The sequence below is a fragment of the Neltuma alba genome, unplaced genomic scaffold (assembly GCF_004799145.2).
Source record: "Neltuma alba isolate B1F8T4 unplaced genomic scaffold, ASM479914v2 tig00003421_pilon, whole genome shotgun sequence".
Taxonomy (NCBI): Eukaryota; Viridiplantae; Streptophyta; class Magnoliopsida; order Fabales; family Fabaceae; genus Neltuma; species Neltuma alba.
Window position 1 is genome coordinate 1 of NW_021633278.1, and position 17,828 is coordinate 17,828.

The 17,828-nt window shown below is 36.1% G+C and overlaps 3 protein-coding genes and 1 pseudogene across 3 annotated transcripts; 1 reads left to right on the top strand and 3 right to left on the bottom strand.

Moving 5' to 3' along the window:
- Positions 1-1,089: 1,089 nt before the first annotated feature.
- Positions 1,090-2,878, top strand: LOC114741570 (protein RCC2 homolog). The gene is made up of 5 exons (XM_028929839.1): positions 1,090-1,195; positions 1,298-1,351; positions 1,582-1,651; positions 1,991-2,024; positions 2,241-2,878. The coding sequence occupies exons 1-5, from the start codon at positions 1,107-1,109 to the stop codon at positions 2,399-2,401; spliced, it is 408 nt and encodes a 135-aa protein (XP_028785672.1). The 5' UTR covers positions 1,090-1,106; the 3' UTR covers positions 2,402-2,878.
- Positions 2,879-5,439: 2,561 nt separating this feature from the next.
- On the bottom strand, positions 5,440-7,357 carry LOC114741572 (cytochrome P450 71A1-like). Its single transcript, XM_028929840.1, has 2 exons — positions 6,441-7,357; positions 5,440-6,237 (listed from the first exon to the last, which is right to left on the bottom strand). Exons 1-2 carry the CDS (start codon positions 7,323-7,325, stop codon positions 5,614-5,616), a joined length of 1,509 nt encoding a protein of 502 aa, XP_028785673.1. The 5' UTR covers positions 7,326-7,357; the 3' UTR covers positions 5,440-5,613.
- A 798-nt stretch (positions 7,358-8,155) lies between these two features.
- On the bottom strand, positions 8,156-9,736 carry LOC114741560 (cytochrome P450 83B1-like). The gene is made up of 2 exons (XM_028929833.1): positions 8,855-9,736; positions 8,156-8,764 (listed from the first exon to the last, which is right to left on the bottom strand). The coding sequence occupies exons 1-2, from the start codon at positions 9,734-9,736 to the stop codon at positions 8,156-8,158; spliced, it is 1,491 nt and encodes a 496-aa protein (XP_028785666.1).
- Positions 9,737-15,148: 5,412 nt separating this feature from the next.
- Positions 15,149-17,023, bottom strand: LOC114741571 (cytochrome P450 71A1-like; annotated as a pseudogene).
- Positions 17,024-17,828: the final 805 nt, after the last annotated feature.

The following is a 17,828-nucleotide window of genomic DNA, read 5'->3' on the forward strand; positions in this document are numbered from 1 at the left end:
TGCAGATTGTAGTTATATAATTTGTGTGTGAATTGTAATTACAAAGTCTCCCTCCCTTGTCATATTTGTGTATGTATTAGTAGATCGAGATTAATGTAGTCCTGTAATATGTGAGAGAGTTAATAATAAATCTTACCTTTGGTCTTATCCTAGCAATTTGAACTTTTTGCTTGAATTGGTCATTGTTATGGATTGTGTTGAGTCTTCATGACTCAGTGGTTTGCTTTTTGTGGGGAAATCTGTAAGTCTCATGATTCTCGTCCAAATTTTAAGTGGCTAAACATTTTACTTTTAGCTTTAACTAGCCAACTAGGGATCACTTGTAGTAATTTGACCTGATTGCCTTGCATTTTAATGGTGATTTTTTTTTTTTTGGTTGTTGTCATTTTTGAATTGGAGCTTCAAGACTTGTTATTGAGAAGTGCTAGTCCATATTTCATACAAGTCAATCGTATTGATGCTTGTCATTTTTATTACTTACTCGCGGCGATTTAGGGCTTTCTTGTAACTGTCTTGAGCTATGATATTTGTATTGTCTCTTGGCAGTCAGCGGTCAGCTCTGCTTGTCCTATGCAAAATATTTTGTTTAAAAGTGATTTCGTACAGAGTCAAAATTTGTTGACGTAATAGGGTAAAGTTGACCTGTTCCATATTTAGGCGTGTTAGCATGCTGTTGTTGCTGGGGCATGCTTTTGACCTGTTATATGTGCTGTACAATATAGGATTATAGGAGCAATGTGTTACTTAGCCTCCTGTGAACTGAACTGTTTCTGTATGATATGTTATGACTTGGGAGGTGGCTTTCTACAAATAGTTTCTGGTTTCAGTGTCATCACTTTGAAGTTTATTCACTTTCCAGGTGGAGGGCAATTGTATATGTGGGGCAAAATAAGAATACAGGTGATGATTGGATGTATCCAAAGCCTCTGCTGGATTTAAGGTTGTGCCATGTCCATGATATTTACAGAATTTCTTGCCTTTCATTTTCTTCTGTCTTGTTGTGTGTGTGTGTTTCTGTGTTTGATCAAAATGTTGTGTAACTGATTGGGTAACTTTTTTGGTCTGTGTTGGTAGTGGCTGGAACTTACGATGCATGGATTCAGGGAATGCACCATTTTGTTGGGGCCGATTCTTCATGTATAAGTTGGGGCCATGCTCAACATGGAGAACTGGGATATGGGCCTAATGCACAGAAGTATTATGATTCTTATCATTGTGTTTCGTTTCGTTTCTTTTTTTTTTTTTTTTTTTTCCTTTTTCAATTTTCTTTAGCGGCTTCACCTTCACCTGTGTTCAGGTCTTCAGCAGTACCCAAAAAGGTGGATATTCTTGAGGGCATGCATGTTATGGGGTGGGTATTACGTGTCGTTTAATTCTTCCCTTGTTTTTATCTGCCTTTTGTTTTACGGATGTCCATATACGTCTTACTTTGAGAGTAATTGCTAAACTTAAATCTCTCGCTCTTATTGTCTCTGGAAGCCAAAATGTTGAGGATATCTATACGAAATAACTTGTTAAATGCCTTTTTGGTTGTTTTGGGTAGTTGGAGATTTAAGATATGATTATTTTTATTTGAAACAGTGTTGCGTGTGGTATGGGCCACTCCATGGTCATTGTTGATGGAACAAATGTTGGTGAACGACTTGACCAGGTAAATCTTAGCTGGTTTGCATATTTCAAAACTATCATGGCGAAGTATTGGGACCATGGGCTGCATGCATTCAAATAAGTAGATATTTCCTAGTTGCAACCTGGGAGTTATTGTTTTTCCTTCCTCCTCCTACTTCATCTTCTCTCTGTTGATGTTGTTAAATGTTAAGTGCTCTATATTGGTTGTTCTATTCCTGTGTAACTAACTAGCATGTGAGTCCCATGCGTTGCAGAGTTGAGGAGTGAATCACATTGTTCAAGGCATAGGAGTAGTGGATCTTATTAGAGTTTTTGTTATATATATATAGATACTATGTGCTAACGTCCTGTTTTTCTGCAGCTTGATATATACGATGGAAAAGCTTCTGGTGAAGGTATGTTGTAATGATCAAAACTCATTTATTAGGAAAAGTGAATCATTAGAAAATGATTTTTTTTTCTTTTGTTTTTTGGGTGGATGGGATACTGCTTCAGCCTGGAAAGCCTGAGTGTGTCTTAATCTATCTTGAGTTGGATGTTTACAAGGGTTTAAGTGTGATAGCTATTTTAAGCTTAAACTGGTTGCTTATTTGAATGTGCTCTTGCTATAGTAAATGAGGAACCTGTAAAGAAAACTACAGTGCCTAAGCAGAGTACAAAAAGGGTGCAAGAGGTGGTGACAATTCCAAGAAGAAGCAGAAAACAAAAGAATCGTCTGAATCGGAGGAGGAGGAGGATGATGATGAAGCAAGTGACGATGAGGAACAAGTAAATGGTGCGGCCAAGGGGAAAAGGAAACGTGGCGGAAATAATTCTGGTAAAGCGAAAGGTAAAGCTAGGGGTTCTGGCCCTGGGAGAAATCGGGCTCCAGTAAAAACGGGTAGGAGAGGAAGACCCCGTAAGTCTTGACTTGGGATTTGTGGTCAAAATTTAAAGTTTTGTTCACCAAGAGAATTGTACTGTTATTTGTTGGCTGGTGAATTTGCCTACCTATTATAGTTATTGAAATTTTTATTCTGCTATGTTTTTATTGTAAATTTTTAGGAAACTAGTGGTTGGATTCGGAGATCCCATAGGCTACAAGCCTGGGTTTTAATTTTTAAATTAAGGAAAATGTCTTTGTTTACCTCATCAGCTGCCACTCTTGTTCGAGTGTGACTGCTGATTTGAACTTTGAGTTGACAAGGGAAGGCAAAATGCTCTCACCAGCAAGTTCCAAGAGAAATGAAGACAGAAAGTTGAGTTGGAATGATCACCTATCAAGTCATGTTTTGAGATTCATGTGTGGTTTTAATTTCTCGGCAACAGATCTTTTAATTATTTAATGACGGATTATCATCAAAATTGCATCAACAGACTTTTCCAATTTTATTGTAGTTTGTGGCCGTATTTTTGATTGCACACGATACTATTTAATACTACTACTTTGGTTCTCAAGAAAGAATTTATTTGATTTTTATTTGGTTTTGAATTTAAGATTTTAATTTATTTTTTTAAAATAATTTTTATAATAATAATAGTTAATCAACATTGATTAGAAAAGGTATTTTAAAAAGATGATATTTATTATTATAAATAGTTAACTCAATTTTTTAATCTAATTTAATTAATTAATTAGTTTTTATATTAAAAATAAAAATGGTATAGGAAGGTGTATTAACGTAATCCGGAAGCTCGGTGCATCCAATGCGAAAGGACGATCGTAAAGGTACTTGGGCTTGTGCAATTATCATTTAGTTTGTATTTTGCGAACCCGTTTGTTTAGGAAACACGATGTTACTCGACATGGCAATAAAGCCATAAGCAAGCGCATTGAATTACTTGAGGAACGCTATTTTTGGACCAAATTTTTTTTTTTTGGGGGGGGCGGGGGTGGTTGGGTGTTCAACTGGGGCTACCTGTGCGAGTGTGCCACGTCCCATAAGAAGGCAATTTCTAGTGAGTTTCCCTATCTTCGGCCGGCAATATTGAATGAATTTTGGCTTCCTTCTTTTCTTGCAATCCTCCAAATTCACCGAACGGATGCCATGTCAGGTGTCGAGCATACAATTACGGTCCAAACATCCCTTATGAACAATGTAATAGATTACTAATTTAGAAATACTAGATCTGCTTCATGATACAAGAGGTAATTAATTTGTGAATAGTTAGAAAATTAATTTAGTTTTTGTAATGGATGTTTTTTTTTAAAATATCTTTATTAATCATGTGTATTAGAATAAAACTTTTTAATACAGGTTACTTTGGATAAAAATAAATATGAGAAAACAAAGTAGATTGACTCTTATATTTAGAATTAAATTGAATCTCTAACTAGTTTTTATATTTAGTATCAGAAGTAGTATTAAAAACATTAATTAAGTTAGTTATTTATAAAAATCACATGTTAGCTTTTTTAAAATACTTTTTTTTAATTATATACATTGAAACTATTACTTGGTGAAAATCTCTTATAATTAATAGGAATATTTTGAATAAAAAATTATAAATTTGAAAGATAAAATGTATTTAGATCTAAATTCAACCCCTATATAGTTTGTAATATTTTTGTTTCTTAATATAAGAGCCAGTTTGACATTCAGTTTGGTACTAAATATAAGATTTCAATCCACTTTGTCTCTTATATTTATCTATTTTTTTAAGGTAGTCCTTATAATGGTTGTACATGGTAAATATTTCATCAAATAGTAATTCTAGCTAATACATATGATTAGTAAGGGTATTTTAAAGAAGACGACACATATTTATTATAAATAATTAGTTTAACTAATTTTCTTAATTTACTCAGATTAGTCAACTAGTCACGTCCTGTATTAATAGTAGAAGGTAGTATAATATTATACTCGTAATATAATACTCCTCCGGTCCTTAATATAGGACTCAATTCTTGAGTTAGTTTTGGTCCTAAATATAAGACTCATTTCTCATATTTTTTAATTTTCTCTAAATTACCCCTATGGATACTCCCCCAACCATAATCAAGTAAAAGAGGGGGAGGGGGTATTAAAAAAGATTATTATGGTATTTTAGGAAAAATGTGTCATTTTTCTTATCATTAACTAATTTACCTAACTTCCTTAATCTAATCAAATTAGTTAAATGGGTCTTATATTAAGGACCGGAGGAGTATAATACAAGTGGTGGGTGGTAATCCGCACCTACCTTAAGATTACCTTTCGGAATCGCCAAGTCTTAGTTTTAAAATTCAGCGATCATGGAGGCTTGCTGATTAATTTTCAGTTTAAAAATGATTCACTTTGACGATCAATGTACTGCATCAATACTACTGGTTACAGGCTCTGCAATTGTTGAATGAAAATAAATTCAATCCGTATCCGATTGTCAAATTACTATGACAGTTGAAGCCTTCAAATTATGAGAGCTGTTTTCATTTCTTTGCAAACCTTCACGTTCACTAATCAGCATAAAGAATGCCCGGCATTCGCGGCTGTACGTATTCTTCCTTTGTTTTCTTTATTTCTATCAGTTTGACCTTCACAGATACATTACGGCATACTTATATCTTAGTCGTACTAAAATCTTTGTTTAAGAAAATTTATCTCACCAATTTTATTCTTTTCAGTTGCAACCTGCTAACTAAGTCAACTCAATGAAGCTCAGTCTTGCGTGATTTATCCATTAACAACGAAAAAATATTTCTAGCTGCTGAACACGTACGTTGCTTAAATTATTTTTTGTGCGAACTAACGTCATTGCTGATTAATGATTTGATGTTGTTCCTATTATATTTTTTGTTCCAAGTGGTTTGTTATTATTTACTTACCACACAAATGTGCAGAGGCTTCGAGGTTGGATCAGGTCAAGAGTGATGTGCGCATCCAATACATCTTTCATTATTATACCATAAACACGCGACCCAATACATCAACCCTAAATTTAACAAGGCAGGATTATAAGCAGGATGGAATCTACGATCTTATATTTGGTGGAAACTGCTAAATGATTGGCGGAAAAGTAATTTGACTAAACTATGCAGTCCTGTAATTTCTTGGGCATAAGGCAAAGAGCATTCTTTTTGTGCATGGCGATTCCAGGAAGAACATCAGTGTCTATGTCCTCCACTTTCATCCCTTTGGGGAGTTCCCAATCGAAAGAGTTGAGTAAATTAGCAAGTGCTAGCTCCACTGTTACAACTCCCAGTTGTATTCCTGGACATATTCTTCTTCCTCCTCCAAACGGTATCCACCCAAATCCTTGTCCCTTGCTGAAATCCACAGACCTACCTTCAAATCTTTCTGGATTGAACTCTTCTGGCTGCTCCCATGCCTCTGGGTCCCTCCCTATGGCCCACACGTTGAAATATATCACACTCTTGTCTTCTATGTCATACCCACCGATCTGGCATTTCTCAGTCGCTTCCCTCGGTACCATTAATGGCGCTGGTGGGTACATTCTCAGTGTCTCCTTCACTGCCGCCTCCAGATAAGGAAGCCTTTGGAGATCATCTTCGTCAATGAAGCTTTTTCTCGGCTTTAAATTTCTGATTTCTTCTTTGACTTTATTCATCACTCTTGGATTCTTAATGAGAGCCGTCATGGCCCATACCAGCGTCGCCGCCCCGGTGTCAGTCCCAGCTATGAATATATCCTGCACCCAAATAATTCACTATATTTTATTATTGTAAGACACTCTCATGCTTGTCCCAATCTAATGAGTATATTATATTGTATCCAAACATATGTATTTTATCAGTGCACGGCAAGCCTTTTAAGAGTCTACGCCATAAGCATTCTGCCTAAAATATTTATTTAATCTCAGGTTTGAAACGGTGAAAAGGTTAAGAGTAATACCGTAAGTAAGGCTTTGATGCTAGTCAATGAGAGTTCGAATGAAGATGTATCCTTCGTCAATCCAAGACAGACATCGATGAAGTCTTCTTCTTGGTCGGATTTTCGTGCTTTTGAATGGATGTGATCATCGATGATCTGCTGGAAGAAATTATCCAATTCCGTGAAGTTTTTTTCGAGCCGCGATAATAATCCCCTGAGCCTATCAATCCAGTGCCCGATGAAAGGTAAATGGTCTGTGAAGTAAAACGCAGCGATCATGGCTTGTTCTTCATTCAACATCCCATGAAACTGACTCCTTTTGTTTCCTTCATCTTCATATCTCTTTCCAAAAGCAGCTCTGCAAATTATGCTGCTTGTCAGACGCATCACCGCCTCGCTCAAGTTTGTGACTTGATTCAGGGAAGCCGACTTTGATATATTGTTCATCATTCGGAGCACTTCGTCTTCCCGGAGAGAGCGAAAAGACTGAACACGTTTGGTGTTGAACAAATGAACGACACAGAGCTTTCTGAGTTCTCTCCAGTAATCGCCGTAGGGTGAAAAAACCAGGTCTGAACAATCATAGCTGTATTTCCTCTGACCGAGCAAGGATGGACGACTGGCCATTTGGAGGTCATGGGTTTTGAGGAAGAGCTCAGCCATTTTTGCGGAGGAAACAACCAGAGTTGGTATGGAAGCGAGGCGCAAGTGCATGAGAGGGCCGTAGTGGTTGGAGAGACGCCATAGGTGGAGGTGAAGGTCAGAGCTCGGAAGCTGATGAAGGTTGCCGATAAGAGGAAGGCCTGGAGGACCAGGAGGGATGTTAAGCGAGGCGGTGGTTCTTTGTTTATGAAGAAGGTAGAAGAAGATGAAAGGGATAAAGAGAAGGGCGATTAGAAAAAGCATGATTTTGCAGCTTCTATCTGCTTTCCGCCGGCTAAAGTGCGTCAGTCGCTTTACATTTTATAGAACGGAAGTCTCAATTTGGAATTATTTATGCAAGTGAATATTACTGACAAATCCGTGGTTTTTTTTTTTTCCCGGACTAGAGACTGAAAGGGAAAACCACCTAACGCAGTTGCGTGTGCATTTAAATATGGGACGGACGCTCTGTGTATATTTATAGATATATTCTTCCGGTCCTAAATGTAAGACCCTTATACACATTAGTATAAGAGTCTTACATTTAGGATCGGAGGAGTATATTTTTATATAAATTGTTTCCTTCGGTATGGCCCAAGAGCAACATTGGGCTGTGAGCCTGTGAGTTTAAATCACTCCGCCCACACATTATCCAAATTTGTTCGAGAGCATGCTTTGAGGGGGGGAAAACTCGCGCTTTTGATTGTATTTTAATTTCTTGTAATGTGTTTCTTGAATACTTAATGAAGAATTTTATTATTTTAAAATAGCGTGAATAAGACAAAGTTCAATCATATCACAATCTTCTTGTAAATAAATCACAATTTGCTTGTAAATAACTTGAAATTATATATAAATATAAAATAATAGTTACGTGAGGAGGTGTATAACTACAGCTTAAATACCAGAGCAAGATATTATCGTGAAAAGTTAAATTCTTAGAAGGAAATGAAAAATCATGAACTCGACGTCATTTTATTGAAGCGAACAAGTGAGCAGACGGAAGTGAAAGTTTGAGACAGCTACAGTGCAATCTTAAATACCGGGAAGGATTCCACGCACACAAAAATAGCAGGTGACCACGTGGATGTGTATTATGGGTTCTTAATGACTAAGAAAAGATCATTTTTCTTGTTCACAGCTATTCCTGGTGTGACTTCGGTGTCAATGTCATGCTCCTCAATCCCAGCAGGCAATTCCCAATCAAAACAGTGAAGAAGATTAGCAAGTGTAAGCTCCACTGTGACTACTGCCATGAGCATTCCGGGACAAATCCTGCGACCAGCTCCAAATGGAATCAGCTCAAAATCTTGGCCTTTGAAGTTTACTGAACAGTTGTTGAAGAACCTTTCTGGATAAAACTGTTCTGGCTCTTCCCATGTCTCAGGGTCTCTCCCTATAGCCCACGCATTCACTAAAACCATAGTTTTTGGTTGAATCTCGTAACCTTCTATGCTGCACCTGTCCATGGATTCTTTTGGCAGAAGCAAGGGAGTAGGTGGAAACAGTCTCAGAGTCTCCTTCACCACTGCTTTGAGGTAAGGAAGCCTCTCAATATCCTCTTCACTTATGAATTCTTTCTCACTATATAACTTTCTGATTTCATCTTGTACTTTCTTCATTACCCTGGGATTCTTTATCAATGAGGTCATTGCCATAACTATTGTTGCTGCACTCGTGTCTGTTCCTGCTATAAATATATTCTGCATCCACATATATAACAGAAATTGAATAACCTTTAAGAAAAGAAAAAAAAGACTCTTGTTTATCATAGAAAATGGAGACAATATTACCATGAGCAAAGCCTTGATGTGATCTAAACTGAGATCAAACGAGGACGATTGAGAATCCATTATTTGAAGAAGGATATTAATGATGTCTTGTTGGTCGGCAGGAGGTGTTGTTGCATTTATGTGATCGTTGATGACTTGTTGGTAGAACATGTCAAGTTGCTTGAAGGTTTTATCCAGACGACTGAGAAGTCCTCTGAGTCTATCAACCCACCCCAACCATGGCAGATAGTCTGAGAAATACAATTCGACCAATAATGCCTCAGCTTCATTTAGCAGTCCATGAAATCTACTTCTCTCACGTCCTTGGTCTTCCAAATCATGCCTTTTCCCGAAAGCAATCCGACATATCAAAGTGCTGGTGAAAAACGTTAACCTCTCGCTCAGGTTGATTACTTTGTGAGAAGCAGCAGACAGTGACAAGTTTCGAATCATTCGCACAACCTCGTCTTCCCGAACGGGACGAAACGAGTGGGTGCGCCGAGAGCTAAACAGGTGATGGACACACAATTTTTTCATTTCTCTCCAATAGTCACTGTAAGGTGCGAAAGCCACGTCTAAGCCGTTGTACGACAATTTCTGTTGACCAAGCAAAGATGGTCTGCTAGCAAATACGAGGTCGTGGGTTTTCATGACTTGTCTGGCTATTTTGGCCGAGGAAACAACAATGGCGGGCTTGAGGCCAAAGCGCAGGAACATGAGAGGGCCATATTGTTGGGAAAGATGGCATAGATAGCTATGTGGGGAAGACCTGGAAAGCTGGTGAAGATTGCCTATGAGAGGAAGACCCGAAGGGCCTGGTGGAAGCCGTGCTCTTATTCTTCTTGTTCTGCGGATAAGAAAGATGAGGAAGATGGATGAGAAGAGAGTTAAAAGTATCACCATACTTTTGGTGCGGTACGAATTAAGTGTGTGGAGTTAGGAACCTGGATCTAAGATATATATAAAAGTGGTATGGTTACAGTTTATGATTTAAAATTCGATCGTTTAGGTTCACAAAATGATGAACGGGTAAATGGATATGGAGAAAAATTGAAAAGGGGAAAGAATTGCCATAAGATATTTCTCATATTCAATCACGTGCTTAACCCAAATGCCTGTAGGCCACATCATCACATGACCCGATCTGGCCTATCAAAAGGCGAGACACTCCTATTTAATTTGGAAACAATTTTAAAAGCGACATGCATGCTTAAAGAGTAAACACGTTACCTAGCTAGCCTAGTGTAAGCTTAGTATTGGTGTGGACTTAGGTTTTGAAGAGGACATTAATGGGCAGTTACTTTGGCTTTTCCTAGACGGGTGGGGCAAAAGAAAAAACTAAGGGTTATTTGTTTCAATTTATATCCTGCAATCCAGTGCAGGGTAGTGTAATGACAATGTAATGAAAGTTTATAATATTAGCATTTGGTACGTTTTTTGAGAGTGGTGCAATAAGCTATATCTAATAATTATTTAAAATGAATAAATAACAAAAGATAAGTTTATCTTTATAATGGCAACAACACACTCTCTTCAGACGAGAAGAGAGAGAATGAAGATATTTCTTATTTTTATAATGGCAATGGCAAATGAATGACGGGAAAGTTAGTTGAGGATGGAGGTGGGGTCATGGATTTTTGTGTTGCTCAGATTTGCTGAGGAGGAAGGTTAATGACAGAGAATGAAAACCAGAAGCCACGTTGCCGTACCTTTGGTGTTTGTATCGTCGTCCGCTGAAGAGCCACGTCTTGTTAGTCTCGATGCGCTTTCTGTAGGTGCAGGAAGGACTGCCGCCGCCGGTGGCCGTAGTGGCGATGTTAGCAGCGGGGTAAATTTCATGGAAGGAGAAATTGATGGACAAATGTGGGAAGACGCACAAGTAGATGGGAGTATTTTTGGCATAAGGCAATGCTAATGGGATGGTAATGTAGATTCACAGGGGGCCCTATGAATCCTCATTGCCATTTTTTTGGTAATTATAATTAATGCAACCAAACGCACATATAATGGGATCTAAATAACATTCATCATCATTGCAACCCTACAATGCGGTTGAACCTATATGGTAATGTAACGGGATCTTAATAATTCATCATGCTAAATATTCTTTTACTAAATTTTATTAATCCAAATAACAATCTCAACTTTTTATTTTTAATGTTTTGTATCAAGCAGAACTTTTAACTTCAAAACACCTAAAAATTGTTATTTTCACGGATTATGGGATTAGATGTTCTTTGTTTTCGTATGCTAGAACTCCTCTGTACATGATTTTTTTGTTTTGTTTTGTGAATGAGATCATTTTCAGTCAAAAAAGAAAAGAAAGAAAAAAGACATCATTTGTGATGGAGGTTCGGAGCATGTGCTGTCATTTATTTAATGTGAGAATCGGTCTTAGTGCTCATCACAATGATAAGCACTATCATGTTTGTCAAATTTCAACCATTTAAATTTAATATGGATGACTAAGATTTAATATTTAATATTTAATATTTTTTTAAAATATATTTTTTTAATAGGTACATAACTCAAAATAAAATGAAATACCTTGACTGTAAGTTTTTTTTTTAAAATAATTTTTATTAAAAAATTGTTAGTTAAAAATTTTAAATTTAAGTTATTAAAGTTATATCTCAACAGTTTAGATTTTATGACAGTAATAAATATCATGATACTTAAGTATCGAAACATATTCCACTCAGTGTGATAGCATTGGATTCATTTGTCCGCTTTCTAAAAAAAGGAGGGCAAATCTGGCCCGGCGCGGGTCTTGTGTTGCTCAGCCTCTTGTTTACATCAGTCGCATTCATTTTGCTACCTGGATGCTATTCTCTATTTACTTTTCTTTTCACTATAATAAATGAATCGTAATATTTTCAAAGAAAAGTAATATGTAAGATATCATATTTTATGCATGAAATCTATTTTTAAATATATCTTTTCTAATCTTTTTGTATGTTCTAGGTAAATATCCCATATATCACATCATATGAAGTGTTTAATATATCTTCAAACATTTTCATATAATTTAAATTTAAAATATACAACATTTGTATATTATTTCTATTTAAGAGTTATGGGCATTATATATGATCATCTAAATCTAAAGTTTAATACATTTTATTCATTTTTTTCTTGATTTATTTTTGTTGAATATATATATAAGTCTTTTCCTATTTTTTAAAATATTTTTCTACACATTTCAAAAGTTTAAATATTAAAAAACAAATAAATACATTGTTTAAAAAATATTGAGATATTATTTATCAACTAAATATATATAATTACCAATTTACTATGAATTCAATTATTTAATTTCAACAGCTGCTTAAAAGAATGGCCAAGTTCGGATTCGAGAAGCTGCTCCCTTCGTTCAACCGTCGTTTGATCAGGGGACCGTTAAAAGGATTTGTCGGCTGGATGGATATTGCGTTTATTGAAGGGATGCCTTTTAGGATAATGCGGATGCATTATCTTTTCTGTGGGTTGGGCCGAAATGTGTGTTCAGGCCCATAAAACATTTGGTCTATAAATCAAGTACACTGGAGACCAAGTTTAGGCGATGTTTGGGCACCATGTGGTCCGTAAAAGCAAGTTTTCCAATGTCTGTTACTCTGTTTGGGTAGAGTTTTTTTTATTCTCCTCCACAAAATCTAAAAACAATAAAAAAAATATTTCGAAAAGGTAAGTGAAAATTATTTTTAACATATTAAAAAAGTCAGTTTAATATTTAGAAAAAATTGCAAATAAAGACCCTATAATATATAAAATTTCAATTTGAGACTTTTAATTTGTAAAATAGCAAATAAGAACCCGATCTCACTTTTGCAAATATGAAATCGTGGTGAAATGTCTGAAATATCCCTTAGTCAAATGACAAATTGACTATGAAAAATGACAAGTTTACTTTAGTGAATGACAATTTCATTAGACCAAATTACAACTTGGTTGAGGGTATGCCAAATGACGAGTTGACTATGGGAAATAACAAGTTCATTTTAACGAATGACAACTTTAGTAAACCAAATCACAATTTCACTAAAGGGCATTTCAGACATTTTACTCACATTTCATATTTGCAAAAGCAGGATCTGATCCTTATTTGCTATTTTTCAAATTCTAAATCCCAAATCATAATTTTATATATTAGAAGGTCTTTATTTATAATTTTTCCTAATATTTATACTTCTACGTTTAGAAACTAGTCACGCCAATCAACCTCGCTCGTCTTCTACCTTTCACTTGCTTTGAATTTATCATCTCACTTTTTAAGTTTACTTTTGTAATTCAAGTTCAATGCAAGAAGCCGTTTCTTTAATATACTACTTCTGTTTTTTAATACAAGATCTTGTTTAATTTTTATTTTGATCCTAAATATAAGAACACAATCTATTTTGTCTCTCATGTTTATTAATTTTTTTTTCTAATATAGTCCTTCTAATAATTGTAATTCTAGCTAATACATTTGATTAGCAAAGATATTTTAAGAAAGACAACACATATTTATTACAATTAACTAACTTAACTTATTTTTTTAACCTCTTAAATTAGTCAATTAGTTTTTATATTTAAGACCGGAGGTAGTATATATATATATATAATGTGGTATAGTTACAATTTATGACATAAAATTCCACCGTTTGCAACTTACAATCTCAAAACGGAATGTCGCGGGCAATCAAAATCTAATGGCCAAATTAAATGGACTGAGTTGAGTGAGTCTAGAATAAAAATAAACACTAGTACTATGTGGTCCATGCGTATCCGTCCCTGAATTATAATCCACGTGGTCAGGACGGCAAAAATTTTGGACCAAGAACACAGGAATTGACGTATACCTCCCTCCACACACCCCAAACTACCGTTGTACGGAACCCAATGAACCAAAACAACCACACAAGTTTATGGTTCCCATCTTGCTTATCATTCTTTGCGTATCGATATTTGATAACGTGGGAGCATGAAAAACTGATATTGGGAACAGCCTAGACATATTCTATTGAACAGCTAGAGAATCTTTCTGGATAGAATTGTTGTGAATTTTTGGTTGAATCTGGTAGCCCTCTCTGTTGCCTGTTGCATCTTTCCATGGATTCTCGTGGGAAAAGTAATGGCGAAGGAAGGAATGGTCTCAGGGTTTCCTTCACCACTGCTTTAAGATAAGGGAGTAGTCTCGCGGCAAAAACAGAGGACGATTCTGGCACGTATATCACTCAAACCCTGGCTTCCACTCATCACTTGGGTCACGTCGTTGGTTCAAACCCAAAAAAAAAAAAAAGTTGCTCATCACAGGGGGCGTTTGATTTTTTTTCTCATAAAAGTCTACTGAAAAAATATAAATTTAGCTGGCAAAAACAATATAAAATTTGAAAAAAAACAGATATAATATTCCGGTGACGCCTCCAACCGTCCCCACTTTGTACGTGTTTCATTTTTTATTCATTTTTGAAGTTTTAAATACTAAAAGAAATAAATAAAATATTTTAAAAGCCATTAAATTGTTAGTATTTATCCTGTGCATCAAAGAAAAAGATATCTATTTTAAATCATATTACAAATTTTACAAATATAATATAAATCCATATGGGTATTTTCTGTGTTTTTATGCCTCGACTACACTTCAAGCTAATATTATATTATCTGGATCATAATTATAGTTCTTGATGTAAATTTTATATGTTGATATTGACACTCATGATTAGCTAAATTATTGTAATATAATAGGGAACTTCTTTTGAATTCACCTTTAATTTCTGCCAAAGAAAATCATCTTTAATTTTTGGATCTTACCCTCGCCTCCTGGATTAATAGAACGTCTACCATTAGTCTTCAGGGGAAAAAAAACCTATATGCTTAAGTGTGTATTAATTTTACACCTCACTAGCCTCATCCCCCAACACTTTTCGGCCTGGCTCCCCTGCTTTGACTTGTGCCCAACTTATAACAGTAACAAACGACTAACTACGTACGATTCCAACAAAACCAAACTTCAGAATCCGAACGTATCTTTCGTAACACACAGTTTACTATCGTCGCATAAATAATCAGAGGTCATGCTAATGTTCCCGTGTTCATTTTGATAAATCATTTAAATGCTCTAGCACTAATTAGATACTCCATCATAAAGATCTTTAAACCGATGAAAACTACTGCTGATGAAATAACTTCTTCATTAATCTCGATCGACGTTTAAATGATTATTTTAGGCTAAACAAATTCAGCATAAGTGATAGTGTCATTATGTCAATATGGGATCTTGATAAACCATTACACTGGGTTGATTCAAACACGACACAAACTCTAAATAACAAGACACAGGCTTCTACGTTGCCCTGACATAATTGTGTACGTCTATCTCACCTGCTTATCCTGTACTTCTCTGATATTTTTAACTCCACATGATCATAATGCGACAAACACAAATTTCCTCCATCACAATTCAACTTGAGCGAGCCGTACAGATATTTTGAATCATACTGTAACCTGTGCCGACCCCAGTAGGTGCGAACGTGGGGGGGCTGTATGGTTCTTGGCAATCAGGCAAAGATCGTTCTTCTTGTGCGTTGTTATTCCTGGTACGACTTCTGCGTCAATGTCTTGCTCCTTAATTCCAGAGGGCAATTCCCAATCAAAAGAGTGAAGAAGATTGGCAAAGCATAAGCTCCACGGTGGCCAATCTCAAGTGCAATGCAGGACAAATCCTGCGTCCAGCTCCAAATGGAATCAGCTCAAAATCTTGCCCTTTTAAGTCTATTGAACAGTTGAAGAACCTTTCTGGGTAAAACTGTTCTGGGTCTTCCCATGATTCAGGGTCTCTTCCTACAGCCCATGCATTCACAAAAACTAGAGTCTTGGGTTGAATCTCATAGCCTTCTATGTTGCACTTTTCTATGGATTCTCTCGGCACAAGTAAGGGCACAGGTGTGAACAGTCTCAGAGTCTCCTTCACCACTGCTTTGAGATAAGGAAGCCTTTCTATATCCTCCTCATATATAAAATCTTTTTTGATGACATATAACTTTCGGATTTCATTTTGTGCCTTCTTCATCACTCTAGGATTCTTCATAAGTGAGGTCATCGCCCAAACCAATGTCGCTGCACTCGTGTCTGTTCCTGCTACAAATATATTCTGCATCCACCATAAGAGAAATTAATTGATCAGTAACCCTAAAAAGATACCATATCAATGCAGCACAAGAAGATGGAGACAACATCACCATGAGCAAAGCTTTGATGTGGTCCATAGTGAGATCAACCGAATTTGAATGAGCACTCATCATTTCAAGAAAAATATCTATGATATCCTTTTGTTCGGTTTGAGGATTTGTTGGACTCATGTGGTCGTCGATGACTTGTTGGTAGAACATGTCGAGCTGTTTGAAGGTTTTGTCCAGTCGACTATGAAGTCCTCTGATTCTGTCAATCCACCCCAACGATGGTATATAATCTGAGAAGTAAAATTCAGCCAACAAGGCCTGAGATTCGCGGAGCAGTCCATGAAATCTACTTCTCTCGCTTCCTCTGTCTTCCAAATCATACCTCTTCCCGAAAGCAATCCTACAAATCAAAGTTCCTGTGAAAGACATCATCGTTTCGCTCAGGTTGATTACCTTGTGAGAAGCAGCAGATTGAGACAACTTTCGAATTATTCTCACAACCTCATCTTCCCGAATTGTACGAAACGAGTGTATGCGCCGAGAGCTAAACAGGTGGAGAGCACATAACCTTTTCATTTCTCTCCAATAGTCACTGTAAGGAGCGAAAGCCAAGTCCAAGCCATTGTACGACAATTTTTGTTGACCAAGCAAGGGTGGTCTGCTAGCGAATACGAGGTCATGGGTTTTCATGACCTGTCTGGCTATTTTGGCCGAGGAAACAACTATGGTGGGCTTCAGGCCGAAGCGAAGGAAGATGAGAGGGCCATATTTCTTGGAGAGAAGCCATAAATAGCGATGTTGGGCAGAGTTAGGAAGCTGATGAAGATTGCCTATGAGAGGAAGACCAGAAGGACCTGGTGGAAGATGTGGTCTTGTTCTTCTTGTTCTGTAGATAAGAATTACGAGGAAAAGAGATACGAAGAGGAGGACAAGTTCCAACATGTCTGTGTGTGACTGGAGCTAAGCACTTGATTCTAAGTTATATATTGAAGTGGGGATATCAATAGTGACTACCAACGCTCAAGAAAATTAGAAAAGAAAACAAAATGAAGAGAGTAGAGGAATGGTCGCCATCTACGACACGAGTCGGGGTTCATAATCTCTGTAGCTGTCCTTGTTCCATAGCTTGAAATACAAAGGATTTTCATCCAAGACAAGTAAATGAATATGGAACGTGTCGTTGCGCCTGATCATTTCCTTTTATTTTTTTGGACTTTGCACAATTTGCAGTGAATATTTTGTGGGTTCAGGAGATGTTCGGGCGTAAATATACTTTTAAAAATTATTTTTAAAATAAACTTCTTTATATATTTATTTTGTATACCGTAAAATTATTTTTAAAATTATAATTTTGTTTTTCCTTTTATGCTTTTCTAGATTCAAAAATTTTGACTTATCTGTTAAAGGCCTGCATCGATTGGCCCACACGACAGTGATTTAGCAAAATGAAGTGATCCTCAACAACTCAATTCCTCAGCCTCAGATACCACGACAGTGATTGATTAGTGAAATTTTATTTTATTTTCAATTCTAATGAATTGCTTGAGTTGCGTATAAAGATAATTGTTTAATATTCAAATTATTTTACAAAAAAAAATTAACGTAAAAAAATTAAATATACAGAATACTAAGCACAGATAATTCAAATTAACTTTGACATTTATTAAAAAAAACCATTTAATTTACTGAATTTAATTTCCTCACTTTATTTTTAGACACATTAAAACTTCGACAACGAAAATTATATTTTTTTCCCAACAAAACAACGAAAATTATATTAAAGAAAATCAACTCCACATAATTACAATACAAGGAATAATTCAAGTTTCGTCTATCAT

Coding starts and splice junctions, on each gene's coding strand:
- LOC114741570 (XM_028929839.1), top strand. CDS start 1,107: ATGCACCATTTTGTTGGGGCCGATTCTTCATGTATAAGTTGGGGCCAT. Junction 1,196..1,297: donor TATGGGCCTAATGCACAGAA/GTATTATGATTC, acceptor ACCTGTGTTCAG/GTCTTCAGCAGTACCCAAAA. Junction 2,025..2,240: donor TGGAAAAGCTTCTGGTGAAG/GTATGTTGTAAT, acceptor CTCTTGCTATAG/TAAATGAGGAACCTGTAAAG.
- LOC114741572 (XM_028929840.1), bottom strand. CDS start 7,325: ATGCTTTTTCTAATCGCCCTTCTCTTTATCCCTTTCATCTTCTTCTAC. Junction 6,238..6,440: donor GCATCAAAGCCTTACTTACG/GTATTACTCTTA, acceptor ATTTGGGTGCAG/GATATATTCATAGCTGGGAC.
- LOC114741560 (XM_028929833.1), bottom strand. CDS start 9,736: ATGGTGATACTTTTAACTCTCTTCTCATCCATCTTCCTCATCTTTCTT. Junction 8,765..8,854: donor ACATCAAGGCTTTGCTCATG/GTAATATTGTCT, acceptor ATGTGGATGCAG/AATATATTTATAGCAGGAAC.